A 14,977-nucleotide genomic window follows, 5' to 3' on the forward strand; every position below is an offset into this window, starting at 1 on the left:
GGGGCGCCTTCACTATAAGGTAATTAATCAATCCTATCTCATTGCACAATACCAGGTCTTGTATAGCCTGCTCTCTGGTTGGTTTCAGAACTTGCTGTTCTGAGAAACTATCCCAGAAATATTCTACGAACTCCTCATCTAGGTTACCTTTGCCCATCTGATTTTCCGAGTCTATATCTAGACTAAAATCCCCCATGATTATCGCCGTACCCTTCTTATTTCTTCCTTTATACTTCATCCTACTTTGTGTACTGTTAGTGGCCCTGTACACCACACCCACAAGTGACTTCTTGCCTTTATCATTCCTCATCTCAACCCAAACCACTGCTACATCCTGGTTTCTTGAACTTCGGTCATTCCTCTCTAACGTGCTAATACTATCATGAATTAACAGAGCCACCGCCTCCCCCACTAATTTTTCCCAGCTTCTGGTCCTTCCTACATGTCATATACCCTTCAATATTCAGGTCCCAATCTATGTCAATCTGCAGCCATGTCTTGTAATGGCTGTCAAATCGTACTTATTTATTTCCATTTGCGCTATCAGTTCATTGGCTTTGTTTCGGATGCTAGGATCTTAAAAGAAGTGTCTAGTGAGATAGTTGACGCATTGGTTTTAATTTGGGGAAGGTCCCACTGGATTGGAAGATAGCAAATGTAACTCCGTTATTCAAAAAGGGAGACAGAAAACAGGAAACTATAGGCCAGTTAGCTTAACATCTGTTGTAGGGAAAATGTTAGAAGCTATTATTAAAGAAGTCATAGCAGGGCACTTGGATAAGCTCAAGGTCATCAGGCAGAGCCAACATGGTTTTGTGAAAGGAAAATCATGTTTAACCAACTTATTGGAGCTCTTTGAGGAAGTAACATGTGCTGTGGATAAAGGGAATCGATAGATGTACTGTACTTAGATTTCCAGAAGGCATTTGATAAAGTGCCACATCAAAGGTTATTGTAGAAAATAAAAGCTCATGGTTTATGAGGTAACACATCGACATGGATAGAAGATTGGCTGGCTAACAGGAAGCAGAGAGTAGGCATAAATGGATATTTTTCAGGTTGACAAGATGTAACAAGTGGCATGCCACAGGGATCAGGGCCTCAACTGTTTACAATTTGTATAAATGACTTGGATGAAGGAATTGAAGGGATGGTTGCCAACTTTTCTGATGACACAAAGATAGGTAGGAAAGTAAGTTACGAAAAGGACATAAGGAGGCTAAAAACGGATATAGATGTGTTAAGTGAGTGGGCAAAGATCTGGCAAATGGAGTTTAATGTGGGAAAATGTGAAATTATCCATTGGCAGGAAGAACAAGAGAGAAGCATATTATCTATATGGTGAGAGATTGCAGAACTCTAATGTGTAGAGGGATTTGGGTGTCTGAGTGCATGAATCAGAAAAGGTTAGAATGCAAGAACAGCAAGTAATTAGGAAAGTTAATAGAACGCTATCATTTACTGCAAGTGAAATCAAATACAAAATTAGGGAGGCTATGCTTCAATTGTACAGAGCATTGGTGAGGCCACATTTGGAGTATTGTGTACAGTAATGGTCACCTTATTTAAGGAAGGATGTAAATGCATTAGAAGCAGTTCAGAGAAGGTTTACCAGACTAATAGCTGGAACGGGGGGGCGGGGGGTGCGGTGGTTGTCAGGGTGGATGTGGGGAGGATGTTTCCACTTGTGGGAGAACCTAGAACTAGGAGTCACTGTTTAAAAATAAGGGGTTGCACATTTAAAACAGAGATGATGTGGAATTTTTTCATTCAAAGGGCTGTGAGTCTTTGGAACTCTTCCTGGAAAGACGGTGGAAGCAGAGTCTTTGAATATTTTTAAGCCAAGGGTGGATAGATTCTTGATAAGCAAGGGAGTGATAGGTTATTGCTGGTAGGTGGGATGCAGATTGAAGGTTACTATAAGATCAACCATTATCTTTTTAAAAGGCGGATTAGGCTCGAGGGGCTGAATGGCTTATTCCTGCTCATTGTTCTTGTTCAGATGTATGTGCATTCAGATAGAGCCTTTAGTTTTGTCCTTTTATTATTTTTGCATCCTCTATCCTTATTTGTTGATTTACTCTTCAATTTTTACTCTCTATCTATTCCTGTAACAGTCTATCATTTTTCACATTAGTACCTTTCTCTCTTGCCCCTTTGATTTACCACATCTTTCCAAATTTGCTCCCTTGACTACTATTTACTTTAAAATCTTCTCTACTTCTAGTTATGCAGCTCACTAGAACTATGGTCCCAGCATGGTTCAGGTGTAGACTGTCCCAATGGTACAGCCCCCACTTTCCCCTGTGCTGGCGCCAGTGCCCCATGATCTGGAAGCCATTTCTACCACACCAGTCTTTCATTTCTCTAATCTTATTTGCCTGAGCCAATTTGCAAGTGGTTCAGGTAATAATCCAGAAGTTATTACCTTGTAGGATCTGCTTCTTAATTTGATGCCTAGCTCTTCATATTGGCTATGCAGAACCTCTTTCTTTGTCCTGCCTATGTCATTGGTACCTACTTGGACCGCAATGACTGAATCCTCTCCTCCCATTCCAAGTTCCTCTCCAGCCCTGAGTAGATGTCCCAAACCCTGGCATCGGGCAGGCAACACCACTTTCTGGACTCTGGCAGAAAACAGTGTCACTCCCTCTCACTATCCTGTCCCTACTAGCACTACATTCCTTTTTGCTCCCTCCACTTGAATGGCTTCTTGTACCATGGTGCCGTGGTCAGTGAGCTCATCCAGCCTGCAGCCCCCACTCTCATCCATACAAGCTTAGAGAACCTCAAACCTGTCGGACAATTGCAAAGACTAAGGCTCCTGCACTCCTACCCTCTGTGACTCCTTACTTGCCTCACATGCAGTCACACCCTCCTGTCCCTGACCAAATCAGACGACCCTATCCTAAAGGAGGGGCGAGGGGTGGGGTGACCACCTCCTGGTACAAAGCATCCAGGTAACTTTTCCCCTCCCTGTTGCATTGCAGTGTCTGGAGTTAGGCCTCCAACCTCTGAGCTGAAGCTTCTTGAGCCGCAAATGCTTGCTGCAAGTGCATTTGCCTTGGATTGTACTGGCATCCAGGAGCTCCCACATGCTGTAGCTGTGACACATCACCTGTCCTGCCATCCTTAATGTGTTTTAATTAGCTCAATTAATTATTTTCACTTTTTTATAAATTTTATTCACCTTACCACCAGTTTGTGTACTATTTTAAACCTTAGGAACAGAATAGACTTTAACCACTTACTAGATACTCACCAAACAGCTAGCATTTCCCCCTGTATTAGAGTAAGAACCAATTCATACATGGTGAAAATGTTAGAAAAAGCATAGGAGCACCTCCATTCTCTCTTCACCTAACTCCCTCACTCACCCACTCCCAGCACTCTTGTTCAAAATCATAATTGGTGCTGTGGCACCGAGATGCCTACATTTATATACACTGAAACTAAAGAGTTAGATGAGCCCCAGGTACAGAAAAAACAGTTTAAGCTAGTTTCCTTAATTGACTAACTTCAGCTGTTCTCCAGTGGAGAGCTTGTACATCCTTGCTTAAGGCTAGATGAAATTTAGAATTTAAACAGTAAATTTCAGTTAGATATTAAATGTTAAATACAAACAAAATTAGATTTTTAGAAGAAGATTAAGATTCCTTCACTCACAACTCCCAGCACTCTGTTCAAAGCCATACTCACTCATTATAATGTTACCTCATTAAAAAAACTCAAATCAAGATGGTTAAACACAATCTGCATTTAACAAATCCATGCTGGTTTCCTTAATTAATCCACACTTGTCCAAGTGAGAACATAAGAAATAGGAGCAGGAGTAGGCCATTTTCCCCCTCGAGCCTGCTCCATCATTCAATAAGGTCATGATGGATCTGAATGTGGCCTTAACTCCACTTTCTGTCAACACCCCTTAAAAATTGACTCACATAGATCAAAAATTCTATCCAGCTCAGCCTTGAATATGTTCGTTGACCCAGCCTCCCCTGCTCTATGTGCTAGAGGATTCCAAAGATTAAAGATCCTCTCAGAGAAGAAATTCCTCCTCGTATCAATCTTAAATGGGAGACTCCTTATTCTCAAACTGTACCCCTATTTCTAGATTCCCCCATGAGAGAAAAATCCTCTTAGCATCTACCTTGTCAAGCCCCCTCAGAATCTTATATATTTTAATAAGATCACCTCTCATTCTTCTAAACTCCAATAAGTATAGGCCCAACCTGCGCAAACTTTCCTCATAAAATAATCCCTTCATCCCAGGAATCAACCCAGTGAACCTTCTTTGAACTGCCTTGAACGCAAGTACTAAATAAGGAGACCAAAACTGTACACAGTACTCCAGGTGGGCCCTCACTAATGTCTGTGCAGTTGTAGCAAGACACCCCTAATTACATACTCCTTCTCCCTTGCAATAAAGGCTATCTAAACTGAACACAAACTTCCCCTTGGAATGGCTTTGACAGAAGATCAAATCAACAAGAACTTACCATACTGTTCTTAAGCACTGCCGAGGTTTCTGTTTAAGAACAGGTTGAAAAACGCAACAATAAGATTAATAAAGATGGCTAAATAATTTGGAATACAGCGGATAATGGATGCTATTACATTAGGGCCACAGAAGCGTAATTTATGGAACATGAAGTGATCTGTTTTGAATAACGTAGATCAGTACTAGACCGAAATTTTAGATTTTTACAATTTAATGTAGGGAGCTTGAGAAGAAAATAATTCATTTGAAGCTTTATTAAGTGCTTGTCACCTCTGAAGATTAAATTTCCTGGATAGAATCCACAATAACATTAGAATAAGATACCAAATGGCCTTTTCTTGTTCTTACTTTGCTACATGCCAAGTGAAGAGCTGTATTCTTGTTGGTGTCTTCTGAAGTTAAGTCAGCCTTCGCACTGTTTACCAAGATCTCTGAAATGGAAAAATAATAGAAAATCTTTTATTAAAAGGTATTGTTAAAGCTCCAATTGCAGCATAATTGTCAAATTAAAAATTCAAGCTATCAAACTCAGTGGAATTTGGTCATTTGAGGCACAGATCAAGACCTGTATGCCCTTTGCTTTTTTGGTTTTAGTGTCAACCAAGTATTTGTTACACTTTTAACAATAATAGACACCAATGTTAGCAACATATTTGCTGTTTGGCAGATGCCCCTCTAATTCTTCAGTTCACTTTTTGCTAAACAGCACAATTTTCTCACTAGGGATATTTTCTGTGCACTTTTTTAAAGAAAAGTAAATCCTCAAAGGTGCTCCAAAGAGGAGTAGTTAGCATATATGGTATTTACAATGATGTATTCCTTGAAGAGAAATTCCAAAATTGGTGCTTAGAAACAACAGGCTGAATTTAAAGGCTGCAGCAATGCCCCAGTCCACCAGTTGGCGAGTTAGTGGCATCTCTTCTTCAGTCATCTACAGGAGAACATAAGAAGTAGGAGCAAGAGTAAGCCATTAGGCCCCTTAAGCCAGCTGCGCCATTCAATAAGATCAGGGCTGATCTGTTTGTGGCCTTAACTCCACTTTCCTATCTGTCGTCCATAAGCCGAGACTCCCTTGATGGGGAAACATCCTCTCAGCATCTATCCTGTGGAAAAGCCTCCTCAGTATCTTATGTTTTGATTTGCTACAGAATACAGGAGGTGGATCTTCCCTCAGGGGCAGGCCTTGCTGCTGGCATGGTCCTCAGTGGGGCTCAATCCTAAGCATTTAAGGAGATTCTGGCAAGGTCAGAAGGAAGCAATCCACAACTAGTAACTGAGACACAACAACTGGAGTGACAGTCTCAAGGGAAGTTCTCCCCCCCCCCCCCCCCCCCCCTCCCCCCCCCCCCCCCCCCCCCCCCCCCCCCAACCCACCCCCCCCAAGTTCTCTGAAGCATCCCTGGAGGATGCACTGTGGCCTTTAAGGGCCCACAGAGAAATTTCGCCCAGCAGACCAGAGGGAAAAGCTTGGCTCTGAAACCATGCAGTCATGGCTGAGGTGGTGAGCAGCAAGAGTACAGTCTCTCACACATGGATACTTTGCCACAACAGGTCCAACGACCGTATTAGGGCAGACAAGGGGAGTGGCATCCCACATTCAAGTGCTTACTGATTTTCCCTGCCTTCTGTTGCACATAACTCCTCAGACCACTCCTGTCTCTCAAGGCAACTCCTTACCCCATCAGGACAAGCACCACTGACAGTCACCTTCAACCTACTGCTCCCTCATGCCCATCCCTCATAGTCACCCTCCACAATGTCATTCCATTCTCTTAACATGTCCCATTTCTCTCACACACAACTCTCTTCTTTCTCTCCTGCAGGAGACAAGGGTGTAAAACATCAGGGAGAGGCAGAGAATAATTATGAGCCTTATAAGATTGTTATATATTGATACTGTTTCTTTAATTTAAGCAAAATGAAGGGGTCATGTGACTTGTTCTGAAATCTGCCTGACAACAAGCCTGGGTTTTTTTTTGTTATTAGTGATTAAAGGGGGCCCAAATTGTTTGTCTGGGAAGAAGGTGCAAGGTGTTTTCACATGGAGACAATGGCAGCAGTCTCTATGCTAACAGAGGGTAAACTGTGAGTCTCCAAAGTTCCAGAAAAGTGTTCAGGGTGTCAGGTTGTAAACAGTTGTGCTTTAAACAGTCTACTTAGTTCCAAAATGAAAGAGAATTGGGCTCTCAAGGGTAGCTAATCAGCATCCCTAACTGGATATAAGGCCCATGTGATTTTTTTTAATAAATTCATTCATAGGATCTGAGAATCGCTGGGTAGGCCAGCATTTATTGTCCATCCTTAATTGCCCTTGTTCAAAGGGCATTTAAGAGTCAACCACGTTGCTGCTCTGGAGTCATATGTAGACCAGACCAGCTAAGGACAGCAGATTTCCTTCCCTAAAAGACATTAGTGAATCAGATGAGTTTTTCAACATTCGACAATGGTTTCATAATCATCATTAGACTTTTAGTTCCAGATTTTTAATGAATTCGGGATTTAAACCCCTGCAATACTCTGGGTCTCTGGATTACTAGTCCAGCGACAATACCACTATGATCACCTCTTCCACATTGCTATGGTGATAGGCTTCAAGGTGGGAAGGTACAGAAGAAACATATAGGCTTCTCTAAAATGTCACTGAATATCACAGACAGATGAGTAAGTCTGCCAGGGTTTGGGAGAGAAAGCAGCTAGAGGCTGAAAGTCACTATGGTTCACTGTGCCGCAAAGCAGGTGGAAGCTCACGCTCGGACTGAAAAGGCCAAATTTGTGAGGAGATAAAATAAAACTTGAAGATTCACCTAGCTTGTGCTAGAGAGTGGATCTCCACAAATACTCTCATCATGAAGGTCAGTTCTAGGGTTAGAAGTTAACAGACTAAGAAAGGAAAAGAACAGAAGTAAACCTTTGGCAGCATTTCTGAGAGAAATGAATGTCTACTTAAAAGAAAATATAACATGTACCTGTGAAGTGCATTTTTCAGTTGTGTTAAATATTCAATTAGTAAGTTTGCAGATGACACTAAGGTTGGAGGAGTTGCAGATAGTGAAGAGGATTGTCAAAGGATACAATGGGATATAGATCGGTTGGAGACTTGGGCGGAGAAATGGCAGGTGGCGTTTAATCTGGACAAATGCGAGGTAATGCATTTTGGAAGGTCTAATACAGGCAGGAATTATACAGTAAATGGCAGAACCCTTAAGAGCATTGACGGGCAGAGGGATCTGGGTGTACAGGTCCACAGGTCACTGAAAGTGGCAACGCAGGTGGATAAGGTAGTCAGGAAGGCATATGAAATGCTTGCCTTCATTGGCATGGGTATTGAGTATAAAAGCTGGGAAGTCATGCTACAGCTGTATAGAACCTTGGTTAGGCCACACTTGGAATATTGCATGCAATTCTGGTCACCACATTACCAGAAGGACATGGTGGCGTTGGCGAGGGTGCAGAGGAGGTTTAACAGGATGCTGCCTGGTCTGGAGGCTATTAGCTATGAGGAGAGGTTGGAGAAACTCGGATTGTTCTCACTAGAGCGATGGAGATTGAGGGGCGATTTGATAGAAGTTTACAAAATTATGAGTGGCATGGACAGAGCAGGTAGTCAGAAGCTTTTTCCCAGGGTGGAAGAGTCAATTACTAGGGGACATAGATTTAAGGTGAGAGGAGAAAACTATAGAGGAGATGTGCGGGGCAAGTTTTTTTAACGCAGAGGGCAGTGAGTGTGTGGAATTCGCTGCCAGAAGAGATGGTGGAAGCAGGTACGATAGTGGTGTTTAAGAGGCAGCTTGACAAATACATGAATAGAATGGGAATAGAGGGATACGGATCCCGGAAGTGCAAAACGTTTTAGTTGACAGGCAATATGATCGGCGCAGACTTGGAGGGCTGAAGGGCCTGTTCCTGTGCTGTACTTTTCTTTGTTCTTTGTTCTATTTTGTAGTTTAAAGTTTACATTGTCTATAAAAATAGTCTTTAATCAATAGTGCTTTTAGTCTTTGTTACAGTAAATGTTTTAAAATGTGAAATCTTGTCATGCCATCTATTCAGCTGTTAACTGGAAGTTCAAATTTCTTTTTTAAAAGTTCAGTCTCTATGAGGACTGTAACACACTCCACTCATAGTCACCATGGCTGCAGCAGAGTACGAAGAACTGGAAATAAACAGAGTCTTGGAATGCATGCTCATTTTCAATGGAGAGGTTGGGGTTTCCCTAATACCTGTTGACAGGTATCAGGGAGACTCAAATTTCACCTTGCACTTTGTCAGTTCTAATTACGTATTTCATCCCACAATTCCTGCAAGTGTCCCTCAGGAGCTGGTGTTGGTGGAGGAGTAAGTCTCCACAAAGGTCACTGCACATCTTAGAAAGCACCAACTCATGCACACCCTCCACAAGGTCAAATATGCATACTTAGGTGAGGCCTCCAAGAGAGATCATAGCGTTGTCACATGGTGAGCCATACATCACAAGTGAGCAGGAGCAGGTGTTAGAAATGGGGACAACAGTGGACAGTCCTGATCAGAGGGTGCAGGACAGTCCAAGCACTATTAAGCTGGACGCAGATACTGAGCAGCAAGATCATCAAAGAAGAGGACTATTCTGGAGCAGCAGCAGACAATTTGTGAGGCTCTGTTAGCATTTGCAGAGGCATTGTGCACAACTGGAAAGAGACTGGAGGAGTCAGTTTCCACTATGAGTGCCATGATATCTCAAGTCTTGGCACGGATGCCTACCTCCATCTGCATCAGATGCAGCAAGCAATTCAGTGCATGCTGGCCCTGACCAATGGCTTGTACAATGTCTGCCAGCTTAAACAGCATGCAGCAAAGCCTCATCTCGTTCACTGGAGCGCTGTCCAGCTTTTGGCTACCAGGATAGGTGTCGGTGGGCCACGAGAGGGAAGATGGAGAAAGAACACAGAATTAAGTACTCTTATCAAAATTCTCCCACTCCACCACCCCTCCACCTTTTCCCACACCCCTCAGTCAGAACCCCAGATGCTGTTACCTGCCCAGATGGCCAAGTCTGCCCCTGTACAAGTGCAGGTAGGGCAATCTTTGGCAGGGCTCTAAACTCAGTGGATACAGTCAAAATAAGGGAAAGTGTGGCTTTCCTCCAGCTTTGCTGAAGTCATAGGCATAGCATCACATAGAAGTAATGGGAAAGGGAGGTAAAAGCCTTGAGGAAAATGGTATGACAGGAGTAAAAGACAAACAATGGGTATCAGTGAGAAGGATGGATTGTTGACTATGGGGCTGGGATGGGAACTGTAGGTTCAGAATTGGTGTGCTAAATGTGTGCACTGCCTCAGTTCAATAAAGTATGCCTGATTGAGTTAGTCTTGTGCATTCCTGGCAGCTAAGTTTGTAGCTGCAGGTACCTGGTCACATCAGTCTCCTCCTATTACTCTAAATATGCAGAGTGGCCCTCACCTTCCTTCTCTTCCAGTTCTAGTCCTCTGTTGTGCAAGTGCAGCAGACAACTACAATTCTAAACACCCTTGCTGGTGCCCCAGATGTGTCCAGGTAGCCAAATCACATCTCTGGCAACCCAATCATTTGCTCTATGATCACTCTTGTGCTCATGTGGCTCCAGCTGTACATTTCCTCTGCAATAGTAGGCCTCCTCACAGATGCCATCAGCCACATCCTTAGAGGGTAGTCATCGCTGCCAAGGAACAATATGTTGACTCTGCTTGGAGGTGCAAAGATCTGTGGCAGACTTGACTGGCACAGAATGAAAACATTATGGCAGCTTTCTGGGTATCTTGCATGGGCCTGAATGATAATTTTGCAGTGCTCATATACCAGCTGAACATTAATGGAATAGAATCCCTTTCTATTTATGAATACTTCTGGTTGATCGGAGGATGCCCTGATTGCCAGGTGTGTGCAGTCCATGACTCCCTGCGCTTTGGGAATCCAGCCAGAGCAGGGTGAATACCCATTCTAACTGACTCATCAGTAGCAAAATGGATATAAGTGGCAGCCATAGCATACATGACAGTAGTCATCGGGAAGATGCATTTATACACAGCAGATTGAAAGATTTTGCAGATGTTACCAGCATATCCATAGCCAGAGGCAAAGAAATTCAGGGCTACAGTCACCTTGACCGTCATGGACAAGGTGCGACCAGCTGGTCTACCAGCAGGTCCTGTTCCATGAGAATGCAAATGCCAGCATGACCTACCATGCAAGTCTGAGGCTCCTGAAGCATTGGCGCATAATCATGCCTATAAAGCTCATCCTCTACTTTTACACTCTGTGTTGGGAGTATTGCCTCCTGTCAGCTGCAGTTCTAAGTTCATCCGTCTATCCAGTGAAATGGCAAGTGGCTGAGAAGAAGGCAGAAATTGCCACCAAAGGTTTGGGAATCCCCTCTAAAGTAGTGAAAGCACACTCTCAGAACAAGTCCTGTGAGCAAAGCCTTTCATTTAGGCAAAGAAGCAACTGTCAATTCCAGACCATCAATCCAAACTGTCCTCTCACTTTCAACCTGGCAAGTTCAGACAACCTGGGAAATCTGTGTGCTGGCAGTTAAAGCCAGAAATCAAGATTGAAGATACAGTCAAATATATTTTAATATATGTTAAATCGCAGAGCTGTTTGTCCCACAGGGTTTCCTGCATGTTAACATATATACGAGTCAATTGCAGAAGTTGGCAGGGTCCTACCAGCTTCCTGACAAGTCAGCATTTTTTGCTTTTTTAACCTCCCACACACTGACACAAAACCACCAGGATGGGTAAAATTCAGCCTATTAGCTTGGTTTCTCTCTCCATGGATGCTGCCCAGCCTGCTGAGTGCTTAGAGAATTTTCTGCTTTTATTACTGGAAATTATCTGTTTGTAACATTTTTTTCTGCTCTACAAGCTACACAGCATTCTATTTTCATTCAATGTCATTCTCAAACCACATCTTAATTTGCCATTTTTTATTTTGGGAAACATCTTACCTCCACTTCACAGCCTAGCTGAATTTGAGATCAAGATCACAAATCCACATCTAACCATTTCAGTGCAATTGGAATTAATTATTGAAGCAATAAGTGATCAATAACAGGTGGTAACATACTGGGGGCTACAACATATTTGATGTGAAATAAAATCAGGAGTTTCTTGAATAAATCTTTTACATTTTCCTAGATACTTTTTCTTACCAATGGAGGGAGGGGAACAGTTTAACGCGAAACAAGAACAACTTACAGTGAAAACACGGTTCACGCTGACATCACATGTAGTGACCCATATGGCTCGTCTAAGCGAAAAGATGCAAATTATTTGGACAATGCAACATACCTGTGGTCTTGACTATTCAAGGAAATCTTTGGGCAGAAATGCTTTTAAAGAAGTAAAAAATCATTTCATTGTCTGCTTTACCACTAAAACTATTTTGGAAAGCAGAGAAAAGTCAAGGTTCCATACCTACAACTCCACACTGTCCATTTTCTGCTGCCATCATTAACGGAGTTTTCCCTGACTTATCAACAGGATTCACTTGTGCACCATGACTTAACAGCAATTGCAAACACTCCACATGGTCCGTAAAAGCAGCTGCATGAAGTGGGGTTCTAAAAATATAATCCCAGACCAAGTTATTTTCAAAATGTATGGTCTTCAGTAATTTAATTACAAAAGCTCTAATGAACAAAATCGTTCCTTAAGATGTCACAGTAACAGTGCCATTTAGGCTTTGTCTTGTCCAATCATATATGCCAACTGGTTAATTCTTTGGACAATGTCTGTTTGCCCGGACTTGTAGTTGAAAATCAGTGCCATTTGTGGTTCACCCCTTGATGTACAAATCAGTCTTTTTCCTCACAACTGTTCATTCCCCTTAAAGCTGGACGAAGTTAATATGAGGGATTTCTAATTAAGACACACAATGTCAGTATCAACAACTCCAAAGTCATGGATATCTCAGGCAGATGTAATATAAAACTCCTCCGACTCTGCTCCAATAAGATAGCTCAGCTGCAACCTTATCTCAGAGGTGACCCTTCCTGCAGCAGTGTGACATTTTTCTCATTTCCACCACCAGCCATCCTTTGGCCTTCCTGATTGAAATGGCCAATTTGTTCTAGGTTTCCATGGTGGACCAATGTCCACATGGAACTTGACTGAAACTCAAACTCATTTTAGAAAGGGCTCTTACAGCTAGCAGACATAGAAGATATTTGTCCCATGGTGTAGGTGCATGGGATATTTGTCCCATATACCTACACCACATGGACTGCAGCAGTTTAAGAAGGCAGCTCACCACCCCCTCCTCAAGGGATGGATGGGCAATAAATGCTGGCACAGCCAGCGAAGCCCGCATGCCTGTGAATGAATAAAAAAAAATCTGGACTGTATCTGCAACAAGGTCCAGAGGTTCAAGATTAATGCCACCCAGTTCCTCCAACTCAAAAGCTTTTAAGCCATTTTCAGAGCTTTGGATCCATGCTTTGACACAATTACAGTACAAAGTAGAATTTCAAAAGTAACATTCAAAAACATTCAAATCCAAAAACAAAATTATAAGGTGGAACCGCAACACCATTCTTATTGTCAAGAAACTAGAATCATACAAATGGCATTTTTAAGTAATCATAATGTTAGAGGCAAATGTTGTAAAAAGTGCAGAAAATCCACAAAGTGAAGTTCCCTCCTTCGCCCAAAAGTCCATACCCTTATAATCCCAACTACTGAGATCACAAAAAATTCCAGAATAACTAAGGGGGACTGGGGTTCCAATTTGTTTAGTGCAATATCTTAAGTAATATTTTTTGAGCATCACAATAAATTTCAGTTTGATTTTAATATCTCATGCAGAAGTTCAAATGATTCTGAATACTGAATTTTTAAAACAATAGCACTGTGCAACTATAAGTTTTATTTGTTTCTCATACCTTCCGTGGCCATCTCTGGAATCAATAATTGTAGCACCTAAAGCTTCTATTAACATTTCTGCACAATTTTCATGATCATTTATTCTGTAAGCAAAGGAAAAATATTTGATTACGCTGATAGAGCAAAAGCACAGTGCAACAATTAGGATCTGGAATGTAATATATCTTATACACTACTTGCACAGTGACCTTGTACACTACTTTATGCCAACTTATCTTACTGAAAATCTATGTATAGAAGTAGTCACGGATGATTAAAGACCATTTTGCCTATCAAAGCTTATTGGACTTGTACTGTAAAGTTCCATAAAAGCATCCAACTATATTTTGAACATCTTTAACATTTAAATTTCTACTACACTTGGCAATTTATTCCAAACGTTACTGAGCAAAAAGTTCTTTCTGATATGGGATTCAAACATATTTTCAAAAACGTATGTCCTCTGAAACTGATCAAAGTAAAACCAATGTTCAATGGCAATGTAAAGAAAAACACAAGTGCAAGCTCTTTCTCCCCCAAAAAAGATTGAAATAAAATATGGTAATGTTAGTTTAGTGAATTCACAATCCAGGACAAGTAGTATAAGACAGAATACCCAGTAAATATCAGTTGGCAGTCATTCTACCATTGTGTTGCACATAGGCAGTCAAGACTAAACGCAGCTTTCATAATGAGCCAGGTTAGAAGTGAAGGATATCTTGGCCAAGGTTGGAGTGGGAGGGGACGAAGAAGAGGCATGGATTGAGGAGAAACTGTTGAATGGGGGAATGGTGGGTGTGGGGTCAAAATAGCCCTTTGCAGAAGAAAACTTTTGGAAGCTGCAAGCAATGAAATGGATAAAGTTCACTGGCAGTTTTGAAATTTTGTTCAGAATGATTTACTTTTTAATTAATTGTATTTTAGGGCCCATTGCAGTGCAGATTACAACTAAGATATCCACTGAAAAGGACTTGGAAATATTATACTTGACAAAAAGAAACCAGTAAAGGAGACAGTAAAGTACACAGTGGTCTCAATATTCAACCTGCACCCCACCACATGCATCACCGCCACCACCACAGTAGGTACAAGAGGATTTGTAAAAATTTTAAAATGGGAATCACATCCTTAATGTAGTGTACACATCTTGGTTGTCATTTTCATGGTGGGGAGCTTTGTGGCATACGTATCCCACATGCAGAGCCCAGGCATTTTGTAACTTATTTAGACTCCCATGGCCTGCACTGGAGTGCTGTTCTGGGTGCATTAGAGTGCTTATGTTGGAGTTTAGTGAATGAGGGAGTTTTAGGTTTGCTAGTGCTGTTGGGGAGGGGTAAACTAGATTGGCAGGTGGATGGGAACCCAAGGGGAAATTCAGGGTGGAGAGGAGAAAAACTGGCAGTGGGAAGTGGAGAAGTATTAACTGACAAGGAGGATATGTCAGAGAGTAGTATCAAGGTAAATAGAATTCTTGGAGAGTTTGATAGAATCAGAGTAGGCATTACTAAGTCACTAGATGGGGTCAGAATAGGAGGGCAAGTAAAATAGCCTAAATTAAGGTTAATATGCATGCATGTGAATGCACAGAGTGTGGTTAATA

The 14,977-nt window shown here is 41.9% G+C and overlaps 1 protein-coding gene across 7 annotated transcripts in view; it reads right to left on the minus strand.

Moving 5' to 3' along the window:
* LOC121284983 (serine/threonine-protein phosphatase 6 regulatory ankyrin repeat subunit B-like) overlaps positions 1-14,977 on the minus strand; it is a 194,991-nt gene that overhangs the window by 15,602 nt on the left and 164,412 nt on the right. For all 7 annotated transcript variants that reach the window (XM_041201025.1, XM_041201024.1, XM_041201023.1 and 4 more), the window contains 3 exons: positions 13,398-13,481; positions 11,932-12,077; positions 4,850-4,932 (listed from right to left, as the gene is read on the minus strand). In XM_041201025.1, coding sequence (XP_041056959.1) covers positions 4,850-4,932; positions 11,932-12,077; positions 13,398-13,481 — 313 coding nt within the window. The remainder of the gene's footprint in view (positions 1-4,849; positions 4,933-11,931; positions 12,078-13,397; positions 13,482-14,977) is intronic.

This window comes from Carcharodon carcharias, chromosome 12 (assembly GCF_017639515.1).
Source record: "Carcharodon carcharias isolate sCarCar2 chromosome 12, sCarCar2.pri, whole genome shotgun sequence".
In the NCBI taxonomy this organism is placed as follows: Eukaryota; Metazoa; Chordata; class Chondrichthyes; order Lamniformes; family Lamnidae; genus Carcharodon; species Carcharodon carcharias.